The 27,079-nt window shown below is 38.5% G+C and overlaps 1 protein-coding gene across 1 annotated transcript in view; it reads left to right on the forward strand.

The window, feature by feature from the left end:
* The window catches only part of EFCAB5 (EF-hand calcium binding domain 5), a 100,294-nt gene that overhangs the window by 35,741 nt on the left and 37,474 nt on the right, over positions 1-27,079 (forward strand). Inside the window, exons 7-13 of the mRNA XM_043903287.1 lie at positions 2,201-2,249; positions 5,832-5,902; positions 19,788-19,943; positions 22,154-22,253; positions 23,412-24,326; positions 26,261-26,338; positions 26,433-26,525. Of these exons, the coding sequence (XP_043759222.1) occupies positions 2,201-2,249; positions 5,832-5,902; positions 19,788-19,943; positions 22,154-22,253; positions 23,412-24,326; positions 26,261-26,338; positions 26,433-26,525 (1,462 nt within the window). The remainder of the gene's footprint in view (positions 1-2,200; positions 2,250-5,831; positions 5,903-19,787; positions 19,944-22,153; positions 22,254-23,411; positions 24,327-26,260; positions 26,339-26,432; positions 26,526-27,079) is intronic.

Raw genomic sequence — 27,079 nt, forward strand, 5'->3', positions numbered from 1 at the left:
GTGGGCAGCGTCATGCAGCTTGTGGAATTTTAATTCCCTGACCAGGGATCAAACCTGGGCCCTCAGCAGTGAAAGTGTGGAGTCCTAAGCACTGGACTGCCAGGGAGTTCCTTAAAAGACCATGTCATTAGCTCCAGAAAGTAACTGCACTCTAAGAGATAAATATGTTCTCTTAGGTATATGTAGGTGCTTCCCAGGTGGCACCAGTGGTAAAGAATCTGCCTGCCAATGCAGGAGATGCAGGAGACTTGGGTGTGATCCTTGGGTCGGGAAGATACCCTGGAGTAGGAAATGGCAACCCACTCCAGTATTCTGCCTGGGAAATTCTATAGACAGAAGAGCCTGGTGGGCTACAGTCCATGGGTTCACAGAGTCGGACATTACTGAGCACACACACACACACAGGTGTATGTAGATGTGAGAATAATTGTTGGTTATATACAATACCAAGCATATTTCCAATTCAAAGTGAATTGCTAAAAATACACCAAGGAGGACAAGCCTCAGACTGGAAGAAAATGTTTACAAAAGACGTGGCTGATAAAGGACAATTATCCAAAATATACAAAGAGCTCTTGAAATCAACAATAAGAAAACAAATAGCAGTTTTAAAAATGGGCAAAAGACCTGAACAGACACTTCACCAAAGATATACAGATGGCAAACAAGCATATGAAAAGATGTTCCACATATGTCATTAAGGAAATGCAATTGAAAACAGCCATGAGATACCACTGCACACCTATCAGAACGACCAAAATCCAGAACACTGACAACACCAAATGTTGGCAAAGATGTGCAGCAACAGAAACTCTCATTCTTTATTGGTAGAAATACAAAATGGTTATGGCCACTTTGGCACACAGCTTGGCAGTCTCTTATGAAACTAAGCATACTCTTACCATATCATTGAGCCCTGGTAGAGGATCCTTTGTATTTACCCAAAGGTGTTGGAAATTCATGTCCACACAAAAGCTGACACATGGATGTTTACTGCATAATTAACAATTAGCAAAACTTGGAAGCAACCAAGATGTCCTTCAGTGTGAAAGTTGCTTCAGTCGTGTCCAACTCTTTCTGACCCCTTGGACTGTAGCCCACCAGACTGCTCTGTCCATGGGATTCTCCAGGCAAGGATACTGGAGCAAGTTGCCACGCCCTCCTCCAGGGGATCTTCCTGACCCAGGGATTGAATCTGCGTCTCTTATGTTTCCTGCATTGCAGGTGGATTCCTTACCACCAACGCCACCTGGGAAGCCATCCCTCAGTGGGTGAATAATAAATAAATGTGGTACATCCAGATAGTGGAATATTATTCTGTGTTAAAAAGAAATGAGCTATCAAGCCATGAAAAGATGTGGGAGAACCTTACATGCATATTACTAAGTGAAAGAAGCCAATCTGAAAAGGCTATATACCGTATGAGTCTAACTCTATGACATTCCAGAAAAAGTAAAATTATGAAGACAGGAATGATGGGGTGTGGACAGAGATGAATAGACAGAGCACAGAAGAGTTTTAAGGTGGTGAAACAATTCTGTATTACATAATGATGGATACATGTCATCATATAATTTTCAAAACCCATAGTTATACATAAACTATGGACTTTGGGTTATGAGCTTACAGTGTAGGTTCACTGGTTGTAACAAATGTACCCTTGTGACTGGCGATGTTGATAGTAGAGTTAAGCCATGTATGTGGTGGGATGGGGGGGAGGGAGTATATGGAAACTCTGTATCCTCTGGTTAATTTTGCTGTGAACCTAAAACTGATCTGAACAATAGTATTATTTAAAAAAAAAAATAGATCAAGAGGAGCTCTGAAATTTTACTTTGTCATTGACGAATGAGGAATTACAGAGAATTCTTTGGATTGCCAAGCTTGTTGCCAAAGGTGCCTTAGCTTCATCATGCCCAGTGTCCAAGGATTGTTAGAAATTTCCTTGGAGCGGGCAAATGGAATCCTATCAGCATCCTAGTTCCCACACAAAAGGGTTGAAAATCATTGAGGAAAATCATGCAAAAGTATTTTATATACTTTGAAATATGCTATAAACTAAATATTAACTCTTACTATTTCTGTGCCTGGGTCAGAAGAATTACTCAGGACTTAAACTGAAAGACTACAGATGGCTTTTATTCTGAAATACTAAATATATGGTAATTGAAAAGTAATATATGGTCTCTTTAATTTGCAGATTCAGAACGTTCTTCATGAATTTTTTCGAAATCCAGATTTGCAGCTTGGTAAGCCTGCCTCTTACTACAGCGTTTATTTCTCTCTCTCTCTTTTTTTGGAGGGGGAGAATGCTGCGTTAAGATGAAGAACCAGTATTGAAGTAGACATTATCAAAGCTCCTACAGATGTTCTCAAGCTCCTTTGCTCTTCCCAGATGTAGAATGTAGAACAGCAGAGACTCAGTCAGTGAATTTTAATTCTTTTAGTCGAGTGGCCCATTTTATTTAAACTATTTTGTAATAACCCTTACTATTGAGAGAGTCAGTTCCTAGGCAGGTTGATAAGTCCAGGCTCTCTGAGGAAGAGAAAGGGGTCTGGAATTCTCAAGGAGGAGGAGAGGACAAACATCTTTTTTTTTTCCTCTACATTTCTTAGTCTTAGTCACGTAAAACTTTTTTTTTTTCTTTAATCTGGGAACTGATGATTACACAACAAACTCAGTTTAAACTGTGTACTATGTAACAACAATGTATTCTGCTTGAGGACAGTTTCTCCTTCCTGAAAACCTTCTGACTAATCCTGATATCTTAGAATGTATATTACGGGAGTGGGTCTGGTAGGATCTTTTTATTATTAAATTCTAAATCCTGTTATCCTAAAATGTAAATTGTAGGAGTAGATCTGGTAAAATTTTTACAACCTTGAGACATTCTTTTGATTTATTGTAATCACTAATTTAAAAAGTATATAATTCCCTTGCTAAAGACTAGAGAGTGGGGCACTCTCTACCCCACCCCCCGCCACCTTCTGATGTCTATGTCAGAAGCTTTCTCTGCCCGCTTTTCACTGTAATAAAACTTCTGCCACACAAGAGCCCTGAGTGGTCAAGCCTGGTCTCTAGTTCCAAAGCTAAATCTTCTTCAGAGATCACAAATCCAACATTGTTCACTGTAAGCTCTCACTATCCTATCAAATTCCTAGAAAATATTACTTACTTTCAGAGAATTTTAAAAGAAAGATACAACGTCATAGCTGTGATATGGAGAAATACAAGGAAAGATATAAGAAAATTAAATGTGCCTTATTTCACAAGTTGTTGCTTGGCTACAACTTCACTGAAAGACAAATGGAATAGTCAGACATCTGTTCCCAGTGACTCAGATGATAAAAAATACACCTGCAATGCAGGAGACCTGGGTTCAATCCCTGGGTCGGGAAGATCCCCTGGAGAAGGAAATGGCAACCCACTCCTATATTCTTGCTTAGAGAATCCCATGAACAGAGGAGTTGGCCGGGCTACAGTCCACGGGGTCGCAAAGAGTCGGACACAACTAAGTGACTAACACTTTCACTTCATTTTTATAATGAATGTTTAGATATAAGAAAAGTAAAATTATGTACAATCAATTACACTCTTTGTATTTGACATTTTGAAGTAAGAGCAAAATGAATGGATTTGTGTATATATATATATATATATATGTACACAAATGGATTTGTATATATATACATATGTATTTGTATATATATGTAGAATCCCCATGCACAGAAAAACTACAAATGTAGACTAACATGGGTATATTATATTGGAGTTCAGATACAATTTATAATATTTCTTTCAATTATATAATTTTCTAAAATGCTGACCAGCTCTTGGCAAAGTTCCAAATGAATCAAGACAATTCTCAAATTTGATAGTAGTTACATTCTTGGAAAATTCAACAGCAAAAAAATAATACTCTGTGTTTATATGTAAAATAGAATAGATTCCAGACTCAAAATTATTCTAAGCAATTTTTTTATCTACTCAAATGTCTGGCAAGAGGGGTAGTCTTTACTGTGCAGGAATTGCACTCACTCCTCGGGTTTTCTTATTTAAACCCATGACTTCAGATGACTGTCAATCATATTTCCAAGCCAAATCTGCCACCTGAGTTCTACATACTATTTGAGAAGATCCGCAAGATGAGTGGATCTTCTTCCACTTGCAAGTTGCAGATCAATATGATAATATTTATGCATAGAGAATCAAAAGATATATGTGTATATATACATTTTGTTGCTGCTGCTGTTTAGTTGCTAAGCCTTGTCTAACTTTTTGCGACCCCATGGACTGTAGCCCACTGGGCTCTTCTGTTTGCGGGATTCTCCAAGCAAGAATACTGGAGTGGGTAGCCATCCCCTTCTCCAGGGGATCTTCCCAACCCAGGGATCAAACCAAACGGAAGCAGATTCTTTACTGTCTGAGCCATCAGGGAAACCCCATGTATTTTCATATGTGTGTGTGTGTGTGTTTGCTGACCAAGTTCTGTACAAAGCTATGGTTTTTCCAGTAGTCATGTATGGATGGGAGAAGGCGATGGCACCCCACTCCAGTGCTCTTGCCTGGAAAATCCCATGGACGGAGGAGCCTGGTAGGCTGCAGTCCATGGTGTCGCTAAGAGTCAGACAGGACTGAGCGACTGCACTTTCACTTTTCACTTTCATGCATTGGAGAAGGAAATGGCAACCCACTCCAGTATTCTTGCCTGGAGAATTCCAGGGACAGGGGAGCCTGGTGGGCTGCCGTCTATGGGGTCGCACAGAGTTGGACACAACTGAATTGACTTAGCAGCAGCAGCAGGATGTATGAATGTGAGAATTGGACCATAAAGAAGGTTGAACACCAAATAATTGATGCTTTTAAACTGTGGTGTTAGAGAAGACTCTTGAGAGTCCCTTGGACAGCAAGGAGATCAAACCAGTCAATCATAAAGGAAATCAGTCCTGAATTAGAAGGACTGATGCTGAAGCTGAAGCTCCAATACTGTGGCCACCCAATGCGAAGAGCCGACTCACTAGAAAAGACCCTGATGCTGAGATAAATTGAAGGCAGGAGAAGAAGGGGTTGACAGAGGATAAGATGGTTGGATGGCGTCACCGACTTGATGTACATGAGTTTGAGCAAGCTCCAGGAAATGATGAAGGACAGGGAAGCCTGGCGTACTGCAGTCCATAGGGTCGCAAAGAGTCAGACATGACTGAGTGACCAAGTACACACACACACACATGAAAATACATAAAAAAGTTGCTGAAAGGGTGATAACGAACCACTGACAGTGGTTACTTCTAGAGCAGAGGGGAGTGAGAGTGCTGGTGGGGGGAGGGGGAGGGGAAATGGTCCATTTTCAAGTTTTCCTGCTTATATTTCCTGCTTGTGTTATTTGAATCTTTTACCAAAAGAGCATATTCATATATTATTTATTTAATTAAAAAACCATTAAAGACAAAATAAAGTCTTTTTTTTTTTTTTTTTAAATAAAGTCTTTAAAAAGCATTTGTGTTTTAGGACCTTCTAGCATAAACCAATACAGATATTTTTGTAGTCTTTTATACTATTGATATGCCTGTTTATTTCTGCTTTATCTTGACATGCTCATTAAAAATGTAGGCATGCTCTTAAATGTTTGAATTCCTTGGCTAAATAGAAGCCAGGAAAAATTATAATCTTGTAGTAATCGGAATGTCACCCAACTATATATCATTCATTCTATTATAAATATTGATTGACATTAAGAATTTATGTTCTTTTGGAGTACTATAATATGAATATAAAATGAGAATGTGTTACAACCAAACTAACTATCAAATAACTTTTGTTCAATAATTAGAAACATGCTGCCTACCAGTAGATATTGCTGACTCAACGAAACCAAGATTGAACAAAACAGAATTTACACAAGTAAGAAGTTACATTATTCATTATTTGAATCAAATTATTTTCCAGTCTCAATCGTCTTTTGGTGGATGTCACATGTACAGTAATTTAGAATTAAATAAATGAAAGCGTAATAGCTAATTTGGGGCTTCCCAGGTGGTACTAGTAGTAAAGAACCACCTGCCAATGCAGGAGATGTAGGAGATGCGGGTTCGATCCCTGGGTCAGGAAGGTCTCCTGGAGGAGAGCATGGCAATCCACTCCAGTATTCTTGTCTGGAGAGTCCCATGGAGAGAGGAGCCCGGCAGGCTGCAGTCCATAGGGTTGCACAGAGTCAGACACAACTGAAGCAACTTCAGAGGCAGGCAAGCAATAGCTTATTTTATCAATTCTCAGATGTACAGTTTAAAGTATTTTGGTTCAGTTCAATTGCTCAGTCACATCCGACTCTTTGAGACCCCATGGAGTGCAGCCCGCCAGGCTTCTCTGTCTATCACCAACTCGTGAAGCTTGCTTAAACTCATGTTCATTGAGTTGTGACGCCATCCAACCACCTCATCCTCTGTTGTCCCCTTCTCCTCCCACCTTCAATCTTTCCCAACATCAGTGTCTTTTCCAACGAGTTAGTTCTTTGCATCAGGTGGCCAAAGTATTGGAGTTTCAGCTTCAGCATCAGTCCTTCCAATGAATATTCAGGACTGATTTCCTTTCGGATTCAGTGGTTTGATCTCCCTGCAGTCCAAAGGACTCTCAAGAGTCTTCTCCAACACCACAGTTCAAAAGCATCAATTCTTTGGCCCTCAGCTTTCTTTATGGTCCAACTCTCACATCCATACATGACTACTGGAAAAATGATATCTTTGACTAGACAGACCTTTGTTGGCAAAGTAATGTCTCTGCTTTTTAATATGCTGTCTGGGTTTATCATAGCTTTCCCTCCAAGGAGCAAGTGTCTTTCAATTTCATGGCTGCAATCACCATCTGCAGAGATTTTGGAGCCCAAGAGAATAAAGTCTGTCACTGTTTCCATTGTTTCCCCATCTATTTGCCATTAAGTGATTAAATTAAATTAAATCAGCAACTCCTGGAAACTTCAGCGATTCTTATTCCTACTTTTATAGAAGATTCAGAAAGGTGCAGAAAGGTTAAGTAACTTGTACAAGGTCTCACAGTTAGTGGAGCTGGAGAAATTAGTATTCAGGCTGTTTGCTTCAAAGTCAACACAAAATTACACTTGATAAAGTATGATTCTATTGTAGTGGAATAAGCAAAAGAAGCAGTTTAACAGTACCAGGGTCCTATTTCTTCAGCCCACTTTTATATTTTTTCATGACTTTCCTCTAATTCCCCTTGTTTTTCTGAGTGCCAGAGTCAAGGTCACTTTCTCTTCCACTCCTTCACCCTTGTTTCATGGGCAGTGATGACTGTGCACTAAGTATGATTTCAAGATTCTGTGTGAAGGTTTTCTGGAACCCTTGAAATGATTATATGTAGATAAGAACTTGGCAATCCTGTCTCTATTATGTTCTGATTTCTTAGATTCTGTATTTGAGTATTTGGCATCCGTTAGTCACAGGGCCAAACCAATGGCCAAAGTTGTTTATATATTCTCTGTGATCCAAGGCACATACCCTGAACCACCTTGTTTAAACCTCACTCACCAAACCAGTATTTCCCCAGCCTCAAATCAACCCAGGACCAGATGCCAGATAACTGGGGACAGCTCCTGTGCCCCAAAGTCTCTGGGGATTATTCAAATTGCCAGTTCTAAACTGTTTACCCTGCCCTGCCTTATCTTTCCTGAGCAAACTCTAATAAAGACTGTTCTGGACCAAGGGGGATGATGGAATGAATTGAGAGGTTGGGATTGACATATATACACTATTGATATTATGTTTAAATAGATAACTAATGAGAATCTATGGACTTCTCTGGTGGCTCAGGGGTAAAAAAAATCTGCCTGCCAATGCAGGAGACGTGGGTTTGATCCCTAGGTTGGGAAAAATCCCCCGGAGAGAGAAATGGCAAACCAGTGCAGTCTTTTTCCCTGGGAAATCCCACAGACAGAGGAGCCTGATGGACTACAATCCATAGAGTCACAAAAGAGTTGGACATGACTTAGCGACTAAAAACAAAACAAAATATTCCTTCATATGTACATACTGCACTTTACCCATTCATCAATTGGGCTGTTTTCACTTTTTTATTGTTGTAAATAATGCTGCTATAAACATTTGTGTATATGTTTGCCTATGAGCATAAGTCTCAGTTCCCTTAGGTATATAACTAGGAGCGGAATTGCTGATTCATACACCAACTCTACGTTTAACCTTTTAAGGAACTGCCAGACTGCTTTCCACAGTGGCTGCCTGCCCTGTTTTATATTCCCATAGTGAATGAGCATTGTAGTTACTCCACATCCTTGGCAACACTTGTTATTCTCGGTTTTGTTTGTTTGTTTGTTTGCTTTGTTTCATCATTTTGTTTTTTAACTATAGCCACCCCGTGGGTATAAGGTGGTAGCTCACAGTGCTTTGAAAACGCTAAATGCCTTTGATGGCTAAAATGACACTGAGCATCTTCCCAGGTATTGGCTACTTACATATCTTCTTTGGAGAAATGCCTACTTATATCCTTTGACCATTTTAAAATTGGGTTACTTGTCTTTATTATTGGGTTATTAAAACTTTAAGATAGTCTATATATTTTGTATAATCCAGATGTATTTGACAATCCCTTGTCAAATATATATTAGAAATATTTTCTCCTATTCTGCCGGTTATCTTTTCATTTTCTTTTCTTTTTTAAAAAGTTAGTTTCCTGTCCTCACTGTTGCATGTGGGAATTTAGTTCCCAGACCAGGGATCAAACCCACGCCCCCTGCAGTAGAAGCACAGAGAGTTCTAACCACTGGCTTGCCAGGGAAGTCCCTCCTTTCATTTTCTTGATGATGTCCTTCAAAGCACTAAAATTTTAGTTTTGATGAAGTCCAATTTGTCTATCTTTTTCTTTTGTTGCTTTTGCTTTTGATGTTATATCCAAGAAAATATTGCCTAATTAAGGGTCATAAAGATAGGCTCATGTATTTTAGAGTTTTAACTCATACATACGTCTATTTAAACGTCTGATCCTTTGAGTTCAATTTTGTGTATGGTGTGAAGTAACAAAACTTCTTAAGTATTTGATAACTTAAAAAGGCAAAAAATAAATAAGGATTTGAAGAACCTGTTATACTGTTCTATATATAATAAGACACTATTTAATATAATGTCTGAATGCAATCTCAAAAACGACAGAATGATCTCTGTTCATTTCCAAAGCAAACCATTCAATATCACGGTAATCCAAGTCTATGCCCTGACCAGTAATGCTGAAGAAGCTGAAGTTGGACAGTTCTATGAAGACCTACAAGAACTTCTAGAACTAACACCCAAAAAAGGTGTCCTTTTCATTATAGGGGACTGGAATGCAAAAGTAGGAAGTCAAGAAACACCTGGAGTAACAGGTGAATTTGGCCTTGGAGTACGGAATGAAGCAGGGCAAAGGCTAATAGAGTCCTGCCAAGAGAACACACTGGTCATAGCAAACACCCTCTTCCAACAACACAAGAGAAGACTCTACACATGGACATCACCAGATGGTCGACACCAAAATCAGATTGATTATATTCTTTGCAGCCAAAAATGGAGAAGCTCTATACAGTCAGCAAAAACAAGACTGGGAGCTGACTGTGGCTCAGATCATGAACTCCTTATTGCCAAATTCAAACTTAAATTGAAGTAAGTGGAGAAAACCACTAGACCATTCAGGTATGACCTAAATCAAATCCCTTATGACTATACAGTGGAAGTGAGAAATAGATTTAAGGGACTAGATCTGATAGACAGAGTGCCTGATGAACTATGGATGGAGGTTCATGACATTGTACAGGAGACAAGAATCAAGACCATCCCCAAGAAAAAGAAATGCAAAAAAACAAAATGGTTGTCTGAGGAGGCCTTACAAATAGCTGTGAAAAGAAGGGAAGTGAAAAACAAAGAAGAAAAGGAAAGATATACCCATTTGAATGCAGAGTTCCAAAGAACAGCAAGGAGAGATAAGAAAGCCTTCCTCATCTATCAATGCAAAGAAATAGAGGAAAACAATAGAATGGGAAAGACTAGAGATCTCTTCAAGAAAATTAGAGATACAAGGGAACATTTTATGCAAAGATGGGCTCAATAAAGGACAGAAATGGTATGGACCTAACAGAAGCAGAAGATATTAAGAAGAGGTGGCAAGAATACACAAAAGAATTATACAAAAAAGATCTTCATGAAGGTCCCGGATAATCGCAATGGTGTGATCAATGACCTAGAGTCAGACATCCTGGAATGTGAAGTCAGGTGGTCCTTAGAAAGCATCACTACGAACAAAGCTAGTGGAGGTGATGGAATTCCAGTTGAGCTATTTCAAATCCTGAAAGATGATGATGTGAAAGTGCTGCACTCAATATGCCAGCAAATTTGGAAAACTCAGCAGTGGCCACAGCACTGGAAAATGTCAGTTTCCATTCCAATTCCAAAGAAACGCAATGCCAAAAATTGCACTCATCTCACATGCTAGTAAGGTAATGCTCAAAATTCCCCAAGCCAGGCTTCAGCAATACGTGAACTGTGAACTTCCTGATGTTCAAGCTGGTTTTAGAAAAGGCAGAGGAACCAGAGATCAAATTGCCAACATCTGTTGGATCATCGAAAAAGCAAGAGAGTTCCAGAAAAACATCTATTTCTGCTTTATTGACTATGCCAAAGCCTTTGACTGTGTGGATCACAATAAACTGGAAAATTCTGAAAGAGATGGGAATACCTGACCACCTGACCAGCCTCTTGAGAAACCTGTATGCAGGTCAGGAAGCAACCGTTAGAACTGGACATGGAACAACAGACTGGTTCCAAATCGGGAAAGGAGTACGTCAAAGCTATGTATTGTCACTGTGCTTATTTAACTTATATGCAGAGTACATCATGAGAAATGCTGGGCTGGAGGAAGCAGAAGCTGGAATCAAGATTGCTGGGAGAAATATCAATAACCTCAGATATGCAGATGACACCACCCTTATGGCAGAAAGTGAAGAAGAACTAAAGAGCCTCTTGATGAAAGTGAAAGAGGAGAGTGAAAAAGTTGGCCTAAAGCTTAACATTCAGAAAACTAAGATCATGGCATCCGGTCTCATCACCTCATGGGAAATAGATAGGGAAACAGTGGAAACAATGTCAGACTTTATTTTTCTGGGCTCCAAAATCACTGCAGATGGTGATTGCAGCCATGAAATTAAAAGACGCTTTCCTTGGAAGGAAAGTTATGACCAACCTAGACAGCATATTAAAAAGCAGAGACATTACTTTGCCAACAAAGGTCCGTCTAGTCAAGGCTATGGTTTTTCCAGTGGTCATGTATGGATGTGAGAGTTGGACTATAAAGAAAGCTGAGTGCCGAAGAATTGATGCTTTTGAACTGTGGTGTTGGAGAAGACTCTTGAGGGTCCCTTGGACTGCAAGGAGATCCAACCAGTCCATCCTAAAGGATATAAGTCCTGGGTGTTCATTGGAAGAACTGATGTTGAAGCTGAAGCTCCAATACTTTGGCCACCTGATGCAAAGAACTGATTCATTGGAAAAGACCCTGATGCTGGGAAAGATTGAGGGCAGGAGGAGAAGGGGATGACAGGATGAGATGGTTGGATGGCATCACCGACTCAATGGACATAGGTTTGGGTGGACTCCAGGAGTTGGTGATGCACAGGAAGGCCTGGAGTGCTGTGGTTCATGGGCTTGCAGAGTCGGACACGACTGAGGAACTGAGCTGAACTGACATTTTACAAGCATATACAGAACTCCAGTCCCTACAGTTACCCTGATCTAGTTTTCAAGGAATATTCATCAGATTTTATCATAAATAGGCCACCAGGAAAACTTTGTAAGTTTCAAAAACTAGAAATCTGATGTTATATTTTCTTGAAAGTGCAAGTCTTTCAGTCTTGTCCTATTCTTTGGGACCCCATGGACTATACAGTCTATGGAATTCTCCAGCCCAGAACACTGGAGTGGGTAGCCTTTCCCTTCTCCAGGGTATCTTCCCAACTGAGGGATCTGACCCAGGTCTCCCACATTGCGGGCGGATTCTTTACCAGGGAAGACCAAGAATACTGGAGTGGGTAGCCTATCCCTTCTCCAGCGGATCCTCCTGACCCAGGAATCAACCTGGAGTTTTTTGCATTGCAGGCAGATTCTTGACCAGCTGAGCTACCAGGGAAGCCCATTTGTTACATAATAAAACTGGAAAATAAACAATTTAAAAATTATGTAAGCCCAACCATTTTGAAATTGAAAAATACTTTATTTAGTAATTATTGGGTCAAGATCTTACATCTAATTGTATGGAATGCTACTAAATATTTACTCAGTTGAGAAATTATAGCCTTAAAACTTTAAAAAATATAGTAGGGTGAAGAATTTTAAAAGCACAGATAAATATGAAAATAGAATAACAATGTATATATTCTCATAACCTATTAATAGGATTAATTCTTAATAACACCATGGAATATTTTTGTAAGGAAAAATTACTTGATTTTGTAAAAATTATCATGACTAAACAAAAAGTATTCAAACAACTCATAAAAGTGCAAAGATGAGGATTTAAAAATTTTCATAATTTCTTTTTTAAAGTATTTATTTATTTATTTGGCTGCACTGGGTCTTGGTTGCAGCATGTGAACTCTTAGTTCCTCAACCAGGGATCAAACCTGGGCCCCCTGCATTGGGAACACAGAGGCTTAGCCACTGGACCAACAGGGAAGTCCCTATCATTAATTTCTTACCCAGAAATAACCATTGTTAGTCTTAGATGAACATCATTTAAAACAGCTTTATATTTTTTGTCTCAGAAATAGAGGTGTATATAATGTCTCAGTAAATAGAGGGATATATAATGTGGGTGTCATAAATTTTGTTGTAAAAGTTTAATTACTTTAAATAAAAAGTATTTAATTGTGCTTGATTCCAACAGAGGAAAGAGAAACTAAAGTATAAATAAGGGAATTATTGAAATTGGACATATCTTCACAAAAATTATTCAAAAATCATTCTGAGAAAAGGCAATATGATGAAGATCAGAAAAGGTTACAGTCATTTTTTAAATCACATATTTCAGTTACATAAAATAACAGTTGACACACTAGTATAAAAGGTGAAGGGTTTAATATTTCCTCATGTCTTCCTATCTTTTTTCCTTTTTGTGTTCCCCAAGTTTAGTTTAGTTTTTTCTCTTGGCCGTGCCCCATGGCTTGTGGGATCTTAGTTCCCTGATCTGGTATTGAACCCAGGCCCCAGCAGTGAAAGCACCAAGGCCTAACCACCGGACTGTCATGGAATTCCCCCAAGTTTAGTTATTTTATCCAGATTTACATTATTTATTTTTTCCCTGTAATTACAGTTCCTATAGTTGATTAATCATAGTCTAATATTTAAATGGATTTGAGGTTCACCTCCTGTCTTTTTACAATGGTTTTTCTATTCCTGAGTTATTTATTTTTATTCATCTCTTAATTGGCTAAATTTCTTGTAAAGTTTTTTCAAGAAGGTCACAAGGGTGCTATATTTTCTGAGTTCTTTTATGTTGAAAATGCCTGCATATTTCCTCTGAAACTGTATTTTGAATGAATATACTGTATTTGGGTCACCTTTTCTTTCCACCTCAGAACAATATAGACGTTGCTTAATTATTTTCTGGTATTGAATGTTGTGAAGTCTGAGGTCAGTTTTATTTCCTCCCTTCATTCGTTTAAATTATTTCAATAATATGTACATATACACACATACATATCATATATGAATATGTATATGTATATAACCATATATGATATTTGTCTGTGTGTATATGTATATGTGTATGTAAGTCCACACAAAGGAGAAAATGGGTTAGGGTGAAATATATATATGTGCTGTGCTTAGTCACTGAGTTGTATTCAACTCTGCAATCCCATGGACTGTAGCCCACCAGGCTCCTCTGTCCATAGGGATTCTCCAGGCAAGAATACTGGAGTGGGTTGCTATGCCATTCTCCAGGGGATCTTCCCAACCCAGGGTTTGAACCCAGGTCTCCCACATTGCAGGAGGATTCTTTACCTTCTGAGCCACCAGGGAAGTCGTATATATATATATATATGTATGTATGTATATATACACAGTTAATAGGAACTTTTAGCATTCTATGTAATATCTTTGTAGATGTATATGTCTATATATATGTATTTGCATACATATATGTGTGTTTATATAAATAAACTTCTTTTTAATGAGTGGTTTGGGCTAATAATAATAGTTTTTCTGACATTTCCCTCCTTCTCCTAAAATGCAAATAGCACATCTTAAGGTACTTTATGTAGAGTGAAGAGCTATTACATCAACAGAAACCAAGGAAGTATTTCTTATATAAAATATTATTGAATATATTTTTTAAAATATATTATTGGATATATTTATTTATCTGATCAATAAATCTCTAAGACATGACATTAGACAAAGAAGTAGTGTTTAGAACACCGAAATTTTTAAAAATTTATGTTTTATTGAAGTAACTTTAGTTTATAAGGTTCATGTATAGCATGGATGGAATATTTGCTTTTAAAGAGGTGTGTTTTAAGGTTATTCTGACAGCACTCAAAGAAACTGAAACAAAATGAAATTATAAATGTCGGCTATTACACACAGGCGCCACCCAGTGGCGATACTATGCCATGTACTTGCCCCTCTGTTTTAATGAGCATTGTAATTAGCATTCAGGTTGGAGCATGTTTGGAAAAAATAAGAGTCACTGAGTAATAATTGCTGATAATGTAGAGAAAAAGACAAATGGAGAGAATGAATGGCCACATATACTTCCATAGTCACATCATTTTTCTAGCATTTCTGTTTTCTGGTGGGTAAATGAACAGATGATGATCTTTTTGTTGACCACAATCTCTCTTTTCATCTGTTTTATTCCAGTAAATGAAGACCAAAAATAGCTATTTTAGAATATTTACTTCTGGTCTGTTACTTCTTAAGTATATACTATTTACTCTCTGTGCTATAACAGAGCTCAAAATTCAAGTTGTATTTCTTACACTTAAGGATCAAATAATGCATTGTTGTATGGGACTGTGCCTGTGGGTATAGGCAGGCATTTATGTCCATGTGTGTATGTGTGTGCACATGTGCATACATACACTGGATGAAGCCAGATTAGGGTACACAGAATGGAAGAATCAAAATATAAGCAAACTAAGGATGTGCATGCGTGCTCGGTCGTGTCTGACTCTTTGAGACCCATGGACTGTAGCCCGCCAGGCTCCTCTGTCCATGGCATTTCCCACACAGGAGTGGGTTGCCATTTCCTCCTCCCGGGGATCTTTCTGACCCAGGGATCGAACCTGAGTCTCCTGTGTTGCAGGTGGATTCTTTACCTGCTGAGCCCTTGGGGAAGTCCCCAAGTTAAGAACACATGCCACAAAAAGACAATTACAAAGCAATGAACGTGTGTGAAACATTATGAGTTAATCTGTTATGTTTTTATTATGGTGCTGAGGGATGCACAGTAGAATAAAAGTGAGACTTCAGTGGACCAGGGTTCATGTAGGAAAGTGTTCTAGTGTTCATGAGTTTTAAATTTCTTCTACTTATGTATCTCCACCTTGTAGTTCTTTATTTTAGAAAGAACACTAAGAACAATGCTTTAAATGTTTATTTATTGACAGGAATGATTTCTTTTACATTTTTATTTTATATTGGAGTATAGTTGATTAACAATGTTGTATTAGTTTCAGGGGTACAGCAAAGTGATTTGGTTATACATATACATGTGTCTATTCTTTTCCAATTTCTTTTCCTATTTACGTTGCTACATAATATTGAACAGAGTTCCCTGTGGCATATAGTAGGTCCTTGTTGGTTTACCCATTTTAAATATAGCAGTGTGTACATTGACAGGAACAATTTTAAATGTAAAACGTGCTAGTTTGAGATTGTTTTGATTATAAATAGAATATTTAGACTCATAAGAAATATATTTTGGGAGCATGTCAAGTTCATTTTAAATTCTCAGAGCACTCTGGCTCCCATGAGACAACTCTTTCTAGGAGGCAAAACTTAGCATTTGCATCACTTTTACAGTGAGTTGTTCAAGTAGATATTGTGTTCCCTATACAAATTTTAAAACGAAGAGTCATCTTTTTTTTTAAATTTACTGGAGTATAAAGTTATTTCACAGCTCTGTGCTAGTTTCTGCCATATAGCAAAGTGAATCGGCCATATATATACACATGTCCCCTCCCTCCTGGACATCCCTCTCATCTAGATCACCAGAGAGCATCACAAAGAGCTGCCTGTGCTATTCAGCAGGCTCTCACTAGTTATTTATTGCATTCATAGCAGTGTACACATGTCAATCCCAGTCTCCCACTTCATCCTACCCTCCTCCCCCGCTTGGTATCCCCACACTTGTTCTCGATGTCTGAGTCTCTATTTCTGCTATGCAAATAGGTTCATCAGTACCATTTTTCTTGATTCCACGTGCTATATGAGCACACCACTTCTTCAATGATAGACAGCAAATATACTGTGTATTTCAATATTCTCTAGTTCTTGTTTGCAGACATTTCTGAAGTGTTATTTACTACCAAAGCTTACAAATACAGTTTGGAAGTTAATACCTAACATAGTTTCCAAACACAGTTTCTTACTGTTGCTCTCAGATCACCCACTTCATGAACTCCCCTGTATGTCTATAATTAAATGTGTGAATCCCAAGGCTGTAGAATGTAACGATAACTACCAACCTCTTAAACGTGACATTTACCGCATCCTCAACATTGTGATTTTCCTGTCAGAAATGAAAAGCCTGGAATTCATTACGCTGGGATCCAGTACATACAGACGACGTGACTGAGCACAGATCAAATGTTTGACAGCTCAAAAAGTGATTAAACAGTTTAGTAGTTAATCATATTCTTAAATTCATCTAAGCAATCATGTCAGGATTTATGGATATTAATTGATTCCTTCCTTGGGAGGATGTAAAAACACAAAGGCTACCATATGTTTTCACTTTTTTGTTTTTACAAGAGACACTGGCGGACTGCTATAATTGTTCTATTCGGAATTTGATATGTAGTTCAGTTGGCCTCTGGTAGTCTTTCATGTCATACAGCCCAGGCTTACAGAACATGCTCATTCAGAAAATCCATAGGCTCTAAATCTAGAATGTTCAAATGTGTCTCGGAGAAACAGTTAAACTAATTCTTGATTTGAATGCCTTCCCACAGCCAGAAAACTCATATGGCTTTGAGGTCAGTTCCCAAAAACTTAATACAAAACAAGATGAATCTTTTTTTCTCTGTCTCTCTATTTTTGGCCATGCGTAGCATGATGGATCTTAGTCCCTGACCAGGGATCAAACCTGTATCCCCCATGGACCACCAGCAAAGTCCCAACAAGAGGAATCTTTTAGTGAATCAGTAATTTTTATTTCAGCTTTAGAAGACAGAGCCACAATATTGTCAGAAAATATCAATTATTCAGTAATTCTACCTTACCAGTAATTTAGAAAAGTATCTACTATTCAAGAAAAATTGACTGAAGACTGAACAGTAGGATCTTAGAATGCTGGTATAATTAGGACCAGTTTCCCCAGACCATCTAGTTCAAACTTCAGTGAGTTTGAGCAAAAGAATCACTCAGAAGACTTCTAAAAGCATAGATTCTAGGTCTCACCCCAGAGTTTCTGATTCAGTAGGTTTGGAGTTGGGCCCCCAAATTTTCAATTCTAACAAGTTCTCAAGGGACCACACTTTGAGAACCACTGATCTCATTGGATTTTTCCTTTTAAAATGTGAATGTCAGCTGAGAGGACTTTTATTTTATAAAGAAAACCTTCTCCATCAATTTCTTTACCTAGTTCAAAAGGAAACAAGACTTCACAGAACTTAATGCATGAAATACCTATGCTTTGTTTATAAAAAGGAGCCTCTCCATGACCCAGTGAAATAGCTACTACGGTAGCTATTAAGGAACAAATTAAGGGACTGTAAAGTCCAGTGACTCATTCAAGGTGATGGTTGTTGTTTAGTCACTAAGTCGTATCGGACTCTTGCGACCCCGTGGACTGTAGCCTGCCAGTCTCCTCTGTCCATGGGTTTTTCCAGGCAAGAATACTAGAATGGGTTGCCATTTCCTTCTCTGGGGTATCTTCCCTCATCCTAGGTTACTCAGCCAGTAAATATAGGAACTGAGGTTTGAACCTGGACAAAATGTGAGGGCTTAACCTATACACTAGTCTGCTTCCCAAGGCAACAAATGAGAACTTAACTGTGCTCATTAACCCACCAAGAAGCTGTTAAGGAAATGAAATATTTAGAAAAGCTCCTTTGCTCTGCTTTAAATTTCCCTCTTTTGATCTCTAAGCCAGTTGAAGGATGGTTTATGATTCACTAATATGGATTTCAAGTCATATTTCTTACGTAATACATCCTAAATTTGCCTAGATGATATTAAAGAGGAAGTGAAATATGGAAATCTAGCTATGGAAGCAGGGTCATTCTATACAAATTTGGCTGTCTCTTTGCTTGGTTCAAAGAAAGTAGTGGGTTAACACTTAGAGAGGATCCCGCTGAGAAATTCACTGAGCTACTTACAGTCAAGGATAGAACAAGATTGTAATATTCCTGATCTGTCAAATTAGCAGAAATCTGGAAAGTAATACACATTGATATTGAGGCTGAGGCGAAATGACCACTCATAAATTAGTTGTGGGAGTGCAAAAAGTGAGAGTGAAAAAGGCTATACAAGCCTGATGTCAAAACCCACCAAAAAATACAGAAGCTTTTACCTTCTTTTTATTAATATTTATTTATTTAGCTGCGCTGGGTCTTGGTTGTAGCACACAGGATCTTTAGTTGCGGCATGTGAGGTCTTATTTGCTGCCTATGGGATCTGTTTCCTTGATCAGGGACTGAACCCAGGCTCCCTGCATTGAGAACTTGAAGTCTTAGCCACTGGACCACCAGGGAAGACCCCAGATGCATTTACCTTCTAAGCAAACAATCTCACATCTGGGATTCTATTCACCAGGCCTCAAGAGGTATAACCTAAGAGCACAGATATTCTCAGATTCTACACTTACAAAAGAAAAAACAAATCATAGACAAAGGATTTGTTGTTATCATTTAGTCTCTAAGTTGTGCTTGATTCTTTGTGACCCCGTGGACTCTACCCTACCAGGCCTGTGTCCATGAGATTTTCCAGACAAGAATACCAGTGTGGGTTGCCATGCCCTCCTCCGGGGGATCTTCCCAACCCAGGGACTGAACCCATGTCTCCTTTATCTTCTGCATTGGCAGGACAATCCTTTACCTCCGAGCCACCTGGGAAGCCGTCCCCGTGCCTTACACGCCAGTAATTAAATGTAGCCAGTCTTGGAAAACGAAAACACATGCTCTTATATCCCCTACATCAAAAGAAAAACTGCATTCCATTTGAAGAACTATTCATTTACTGGCCACATTTTATGACTGCTGCTGTTTCATACCGTGAGGTTAACAACTTCTCCCATATAACACTGATGTGACCTAGAGGGAAATTGTTCCAACAGTGTGTCCTGGTCTATGGTGTATGTAACTGGTCTATGGTGTTGGGGACTGTATTGATCCCCTCTCTCTACAGCATAGCCATGGAACAGCATTAATTTGAAAATGCTTTATCTAAGTGACAGCAGATGATATGGAAAAAATTGCAGCCAATAATTGCATGCACATCAGTGGAATCCTTGGGGGAAAAAATCCAAGTGAAGAATACGGTTTTTAATCAATCACCTATCCTCTTTTTCTCCACAGCTCGTCTCTTTGCACATTGCAGGCTTTAAAAGTGAAACGTTTGAGAAGCTCCTTAAGCACCTTTGCCATTGTGCGGACGAATTCAGGGAAATCATAAAAACTGACATGCGGAGACAGATGTTTGCTGAACTCTTCCTGCATTGTGACCGTGGGAAGGTAGGAGAAGCCTCTTAGAGCAGTGTTTCTCACACTATCTGTTGTGAAGGACCAGTCTTTAGGTTGTTGATGGTGATATTTTTAATATGTGGACTGATGATAAAAATGGATTACTAAGAGGGAAAAAGAAAATAAAAATACAATCCAAACATATTCTAGTCTAAGAGCTATTAACAAACACAGGGAAGTAAATTACTGATTTATGTTTAATTTTTTTTTTTTTGTTTTACCAGTTCCTACAATTTCTCTTGGTTTTCCCCTTCTTTTAAAAAGATTTTTTTGATGTGAATCATTTTTTTTTAAAGGCTTTATTGAATTTATTGCAACATAGCTTCTGTTTTATGTTTTGCTTTTTGGCTGCAAGACATGTGAGATCTTAGTTCCCCAACCAGGGATCAAACCTGCACCCCCTGCATTGGAAGGCAAAGTCCTAACCACTGGGCAATCAGGGAAGTCCCTTCTGTTCAACTTTAATGAATAGCTACTGATTAAAAAAAAAAAAAAAAAGTCCACATTGTGTTACTACCAGATTCAAATCTGATTTATTATGTTACTTTCTCAAGTTGCTATAACATTTTCTAGATGCTATTTTCAATTCCTACCTTTCTCATCACACACAGACTGGTACCAGCTTGCAGACTACATCTTGAGTGGCACTGCATATGATTTATAACTTGGCTCTAAGCTTCTTTCCCGTTTTTGTTTTTTTTTTAATTTTTATTTATTTATTTATTTTTTATTAGTTGGAGGCTAATTACTTCACAACATTTCAGTGGGTTTTGTCATACATTGATATGAATCAGCCATAGATTTACACGTATTCCCCATCCCGATCCCCCCTCCCACCTCCCTCTCCACCCGATTCCTCTGGGTCTTCCCAGTGCACCAGGCCCGAGCACTTGTCTCATGCATCCCACCTTTCTTTCCCGTTTTTAAGAGTGGGTTGCTTAGGATTTTTTTTTGCTTAGGATTGTCTATACTGGTGTCTTCCTAGAGAAAAGAGCTGCTTTTCTCTTTGGGGAATAGAAAGCCTACCACATTTTATTCTGCTTCTTAAAAACAAGAAAGGTTTATATAAAAAAGTATTTCTAGGTATAGGATTCGAAAGTGAAAGTGAAAGTCACACAGTCGTGTCTGACTCTTTGTGACCCCATGGACTGTATAGTCCATGGAATTCTCCAGGCCAGAATACTGGGGTGAGTAGCCTTTCCCTTCTCCAGGGGATCTTCCCAACCCAGGGATTGAACCCAGGTCTCCCACATTTCAGGTGCATTCTTTACCAGCTGAGCCACAAGGGAAGCCCAAGAGTACTGGCATGGGTAGCCTATCCCTTCTCCAGGGGATCTTCCCAACCTAGGAATTGAACTGGGGTCTCCTGCATTGCAGGCAGATTCTTTACCAACTGAGCCATCAGGGAATTTAGGAACGCACTATTGTGCTAGGACACCAAATGACTTTGCAAAAATAGATTCCAACTTTACTGAAATATAGTTGTTTACGAACCTTATGCTTATTTGTTTGTATCCCCATATTCCTGAAAAGATTTAAGGAAGGTTATGTTATTCAGTCACTTAGTCATGTCTGACTGTCTGCGACCCTATGAACTGCAGCACGCCAGGCTTCCCTGTCCTTCACCATCTCCCGGAACTTGCTTAGATTCATGTCCGTTGAGTCAGTGCTGCCATCCAACCATCTCGTCCTCTGTCATCCCCTTCTCCTTCTACCTTCAATCTTTCCCAGCACCAGCATCAGAGTCTTTTCTAATGAGTCGGCTCTTCGCATCAGGTGGTCCAAGTACTGGAGCTTCAGCTTTAGCATCAGTCCTTATAAAGACGCTTATAAGAATAGATAAAAAGCAACAAAAGAACAGATTTTAAAATGTAGGATGAAAGAAGAAAAAGAGCATACTAAATGAAGTTGGGAACAAAGCTGTAAATGCATACCATAGTGACCTAAATATTTGTTCTGGGTTGTCTGCAGATCTGAATGTAACCTCCTAGTAGTGAATGTGAAATATGACATATTATTGATTATATGACACAATAGTGTGTGAAACACACTATTGACAGTGCTTTTAAGATAAGTATGAACTGGAGCTAAGAAGAAGTACAGAAATTTGGGGATAAAAAGTATAGTTAGGAGTTTCAATATTCCATCTACGTAAAAGTTTCAAATCTCACGTAACAACTGATTGCCAACTTTCCGCTTAGGTAGGGTTTTTGGATCGTCAGAGGACATTGGCCTTGCTGGAAACATTCTATGACCAAAGTTCAAAAGTGCTCAGAGGTATACTCCGAAATCCAAGACAATGTAAGTGCCACCCAGAGGGAGTATGCTCAAGCTGGAGTGAAGCAGTACATGGATGTGATAAAACAACATCATTCTATCACCATGGAATCCCTCCATATAACACCTCCCTTAGATCATGATGGCTATGTCTAGTTGTTCATGCCATACAATGATAATTACCATTACCATCTAGTTGAACTAGATGTGTTTTCACTACAGTGCAATACTAAAAGTTGTTAAGCCAGAATTGAGCTAAATTCAAATGAAGGGCTGCTTTAGTGACAACCTGAATGCTTTGGAAATTAAGTTGGTAATGGTAATTCCAGTTTTAATGTCCAACTTAGAATTCTAAGATTTCTAAGAAAAATTTTTTTCTACCAAGCATTTTTTGATTGAAATATAATTGATGTACAATATTGTTAGTTTCAAATGTACACAATGTTGATATTTTCATATGATAGGAAATAATCACCATGATGACTCTAGTAACATTCTGTCCCCCTACATAGTTATTATGACTGACCATATTCCTTATGCTGTATATTATTTATTATTTAATAATATGACTTATTTATTATTTAATTGGAGGTTTGCATGTCTTAATTCCCTTCAACTGTTTCACTCATACCTCAAACCCCCTCCCTTCTAGCAACCACCCATTTGTTCTCTGTAACTATGAGTCTATTTTTGTTTTGTTTTATTTGTTTGTTTTAAAGATGTAAATTAGATCATGTGGTATTTGTCTTTCTCTGTCTGCCTTATTTGACTTAGCATAATACCTTCCGGTGTTGTCAAAAATGGGAGGGTTTGAGGTGGAAGACATTTGCTCTTTCCTCAGCCCTGTGCTATGCTTATTGTGAGAGGACTAAGAGGAGAGGATAAATTCTGTTTGCCTTGAAAGTCTAAGCTACTCTTCAAGCATCAACAGAAGAAATCATGTTTATTTCCATACATTTTAGGAAGGGATTATTTCTAATTTCCAGTAGTGAGCATCTTTTATGTTCCTTTAGATACCTTTTTGTTTTTTATTGGGTTGCTGGGATATGTAATTGATATTCATTTAAAGCAATAGTTCTGTGGGCACCATTACTGTGCCTACTGCTTTTTTTCGTTAAGTTATTAGCTCTGATTCTACATTATAGATCAACTGTTTGGTAAATGTTTTGTTTTCTGTGTTAGGGCCATTTGTTGAATTTGGAGAGATAGACTTACCTGAGTTCTGGGGAGACATGGATAATCAGAAACACATTTATGAAGACTTTGACAATGTTCTCTTAGAGACGGATACATTACCTTCTGAAAAACATGTTAGCAAAACCCAAAGTAAATTATCAGCAAGCTCAGAAGATCAACATGAACACTATAGAGAATCATCACTACCACAAAGCCCACCAGAACAGCAGAGAGGGGCAACTGTGGAACAAGGACCAAATGGAATTTCAACCAGAGAACAAGAACAACCTGAAGAGTCAACTGGAGAACAAGAACTGAACGAAGAATCAGTATCAAAAAAAGGAACCTACACAGGGTCAACTCCAGAACAAAGACCAAGTAGAGAGTTAATAACAGAACAAAGACCACATCACGAGCCAATAACAGAACAAGGAGTACCACAAGGAACCCACATCGAGTCAACAGCAGAACAAGGACTTCCCGAAGAATCAATTACAACAGAAGGACAGCATGAAGGGTCAACAACAGGACAAGGATCACACGGAAAGTCAACTGAGGAACAGGGATCACTCAGAGAGTCACAATCAGATCTTGAGCAACCCGGAGAGATAATGGCAGGACAGGAAGCACACAGAGAATCACAGTCAGATCAAGGACCACACAGAGGGTCAACTGCAGAGCCACAATCACCCAGAGAAACAATTCCCGAAGAACAACAGGACACAGACTTCACTTCACAACTGAGTAAAGGTAGTATTGTAGGAGAAAGTAAAACATCCAGGGAATCTATTTCCTTTGAGCATACTGAAATCCCTCCACAGGAAGAAAGGACTCAAGGACAACCATACGAAGAGCTACTCTTCATAAGTCCTGAACTGCAAGAGAAAACTGGAGTATCAAGCCCAGAAGATCATCTTTCAGGTAGTAATATCACTTTCCTACATCAGCTCCTTGTTTTCTAGAGCAGTTTTTAAAGTATGCAGAAAAATCTTCATTTCAGTTAGGATCTCTTTGTGACATATAAGGTCATGCAAACTGCAGACATATTTTGCTACTCAATATGAGTCTAGACTTTCAGCAATCAGTTACATGCAAACTAGAAAGTCTCTACTGTCAATTTACCTAGAAATCCCTCTACACTAGAAGCCCATTTGTAAGGAAGAAATCTGGTAGTGTTACTTGTAAAAATTTTCACTGGACTTCTGAAAAGGCACAGAAGCTGTTTTATTTTAAATGGAGTATCTGATATTAGAAATCACTTTTAAAAATTTCTTTTATTTCAAATTTCAAAAGTATTTCACTTTTTTCAGTTGCATATAAGATGTTCTAGAAGAGTTTCTGAAGGTCATTTTTAAGACAGAAAACACCCTGGATTTCAAATATTTACTCTGCAGAAGACTTTTCTTGGGAATTGCCTTTGCAAATTTATGCCCCTTTAGTTGAAGAATTATAATCTTTTCGAGAGCCAATCTCAATGCCACTTAAGGCCTCAGTTGTTGCTGCTGTTCAGTCGCTCAGTCGTGTCTGACTGTCTGCGACCCTATGAACTGCAGCACACCAGGCTTCCCTGTCCTTCGCCATCTCCCAGAGCTTGCTCAAACTCATGTCCATTGAATTGGTGATGCCATCCAACCATCTCATCCTCTGTCATCCCCTTCTCCTCCTGCCGTCAATCTTTCTCAGCATCAGGGTCTTTTCTAATGAGTCAGCTCTTCGCATCAGGTGGCCAAAGTATTGGAGCTTCAGTATCATTGCTTCCAATGAATATTAGGGTTGATTTTGTTTAAGATTGACTAGTTTGATCTCCTTGCAGTCCAAGGGACTCTCAAGAGTCTTTTTTAACACCACAGTTCAAAAACATCAATTCCTCAGCCTTCTTTATGGTCCAGCTCTCATAACCATGCATGACTACTGAAAAAACCATAGCTTTAGCTTTATGGACCTTTGTTGGCAAAATAATCTCTTCTTTTTAATATGCTTTCTAGACTTTTTTTTTTAATTCTAAACTTCTACAGTCCCAAAGAAAGTTCTTATTTAAAACTCATAAGAGACGGGTAACCTGTGTTAAGGATTTTATACTATCATTAGCTAATTTGAAATCTTTCATTTTTTCAGCATTATATTTATTTCTCCCCAGAACAGGGCTACTAATTTCTGGTTCTCCTTACATAGTGGGGATACAGCCTGAAAAATTAGTGAAGTTACTGTTAATTTTGACTCTCTGTAACAGTCATCCAAAATAACAGTGTCTAAAAAAACAAACAAAACCAAAACAAAATAATGTCTAAACAAAACAGGAGTTTCTTTGTTTCTCATATAAAAGTCAAAACTTATTTGACGAATTGGCCCCAAGAAATCAACAGTGGCTCGAGCTCTTTCTGCCTTGTGTCTCCTCCAGCCCACTACTTTGCTACTCAATATGAGTCTAGACTTTCAGCAATCAATTACATGCAAACTAGAAGATAGCTAACCACCATGTCCGCATCCTGACCAGTAGGCAAGGAGAAAGGAAAAATGATAGACATTACATCATTTCCTTTCTATCTTGTTCATTCATCAGAATTTAGGCACATAGTGACACCTGCTGTCTGGGAGGCTGGGAAATATAGCCCTCATTTTGCGTGCCCAAATTTGGGTACAATACATAGCCTTTGTCACAGAGTTGCTCTCAAAAACTAAAGCTATTAAGTGATATGTTTGTGATTAAGTTATTAAATGATACCATTGTGATACAACATATACAGGAAAGGACCTGAAAGAATGTTTTTGTGTTCTATATGCAAGATATTTCTTTCATTTATTAACTTTAGAATACATAATGTTCAACTCATAGGCATTTCTTTTATACCTTTTAGAACCTGCTAAAAAGGAAGTTGAGAAAGACAAATCCTGTGAACCCAAGTCCCAAAAAATAGAAGGAAAGTCATGGACAGGTGACTCCTCATTTAATTTTCCTTTCTTTCATACTCCAGAGCAAAAACATTGTGAAAGTGAAGTTGACTATATTATGGCATATGTGTCTTATAGGTGAACTTCTGACTTGTAACTGGAACATGCAGTATGCCAAACATGAAGATGAGGAACAGGCAAATTTAATCTATGGTAACTCGAGGTTCGCAGGTACATGTTAACAAAGCCAGTAAGAACAGATGGCACTCTAATTTGATAACCTTTAATTTACTGTGGTTCCCAATGGTAAGGACTGGACTTAGCCGAGGCACAATGGCAGGGTGACACTTGTACTATTTTGTCCTTGAGCCAGTGGACCTAAACATATTCAAGATGACTGTTTGAGGTGGTAGTGTACACCTAGTGCCATTATAATGCTCTTTAAAGCATATACATTAGTACAGTTGTCCATTAGTGTCTGCAGGGGATTGTTCCATGAATATCATCCACCCAAAATTTCCCCCCACCACAAATACCAACATTCAAGATGCTCAAACCCCTTATATAAAATGGACTAGTATTTGCTTATAACTGACGGATCCTCCCACATACTTTAAATCTAGATCACTTATAATACTAGTACAATGTAAATGCTTTGTAAATAGTTGAAAATGCAACGTGAATGCTATGTAAATAGTTGCCCATGTGTGGCAAATTCAAGTTTTGCTTTCGGGAACTTTCTGGATTTTTTTTTCCTGAATATTTTTGATCCACAGTTGAAGCCA

The sequence above is a fragment of the Cervus elaphus genome, chromosome 5 (genome assembly GCF_910594005.1).
Source record: "Cervus elaphus chromosome 5, mCerEla1.1, whole genome shotgun sequence".
In the NCBI taxonomy this organism is placed as follows: Eukaryota; Metazoa; Chordata; class Mammalia; order Artiodactyla; family Cervidae; genus Cervus; species Cervus elaphus.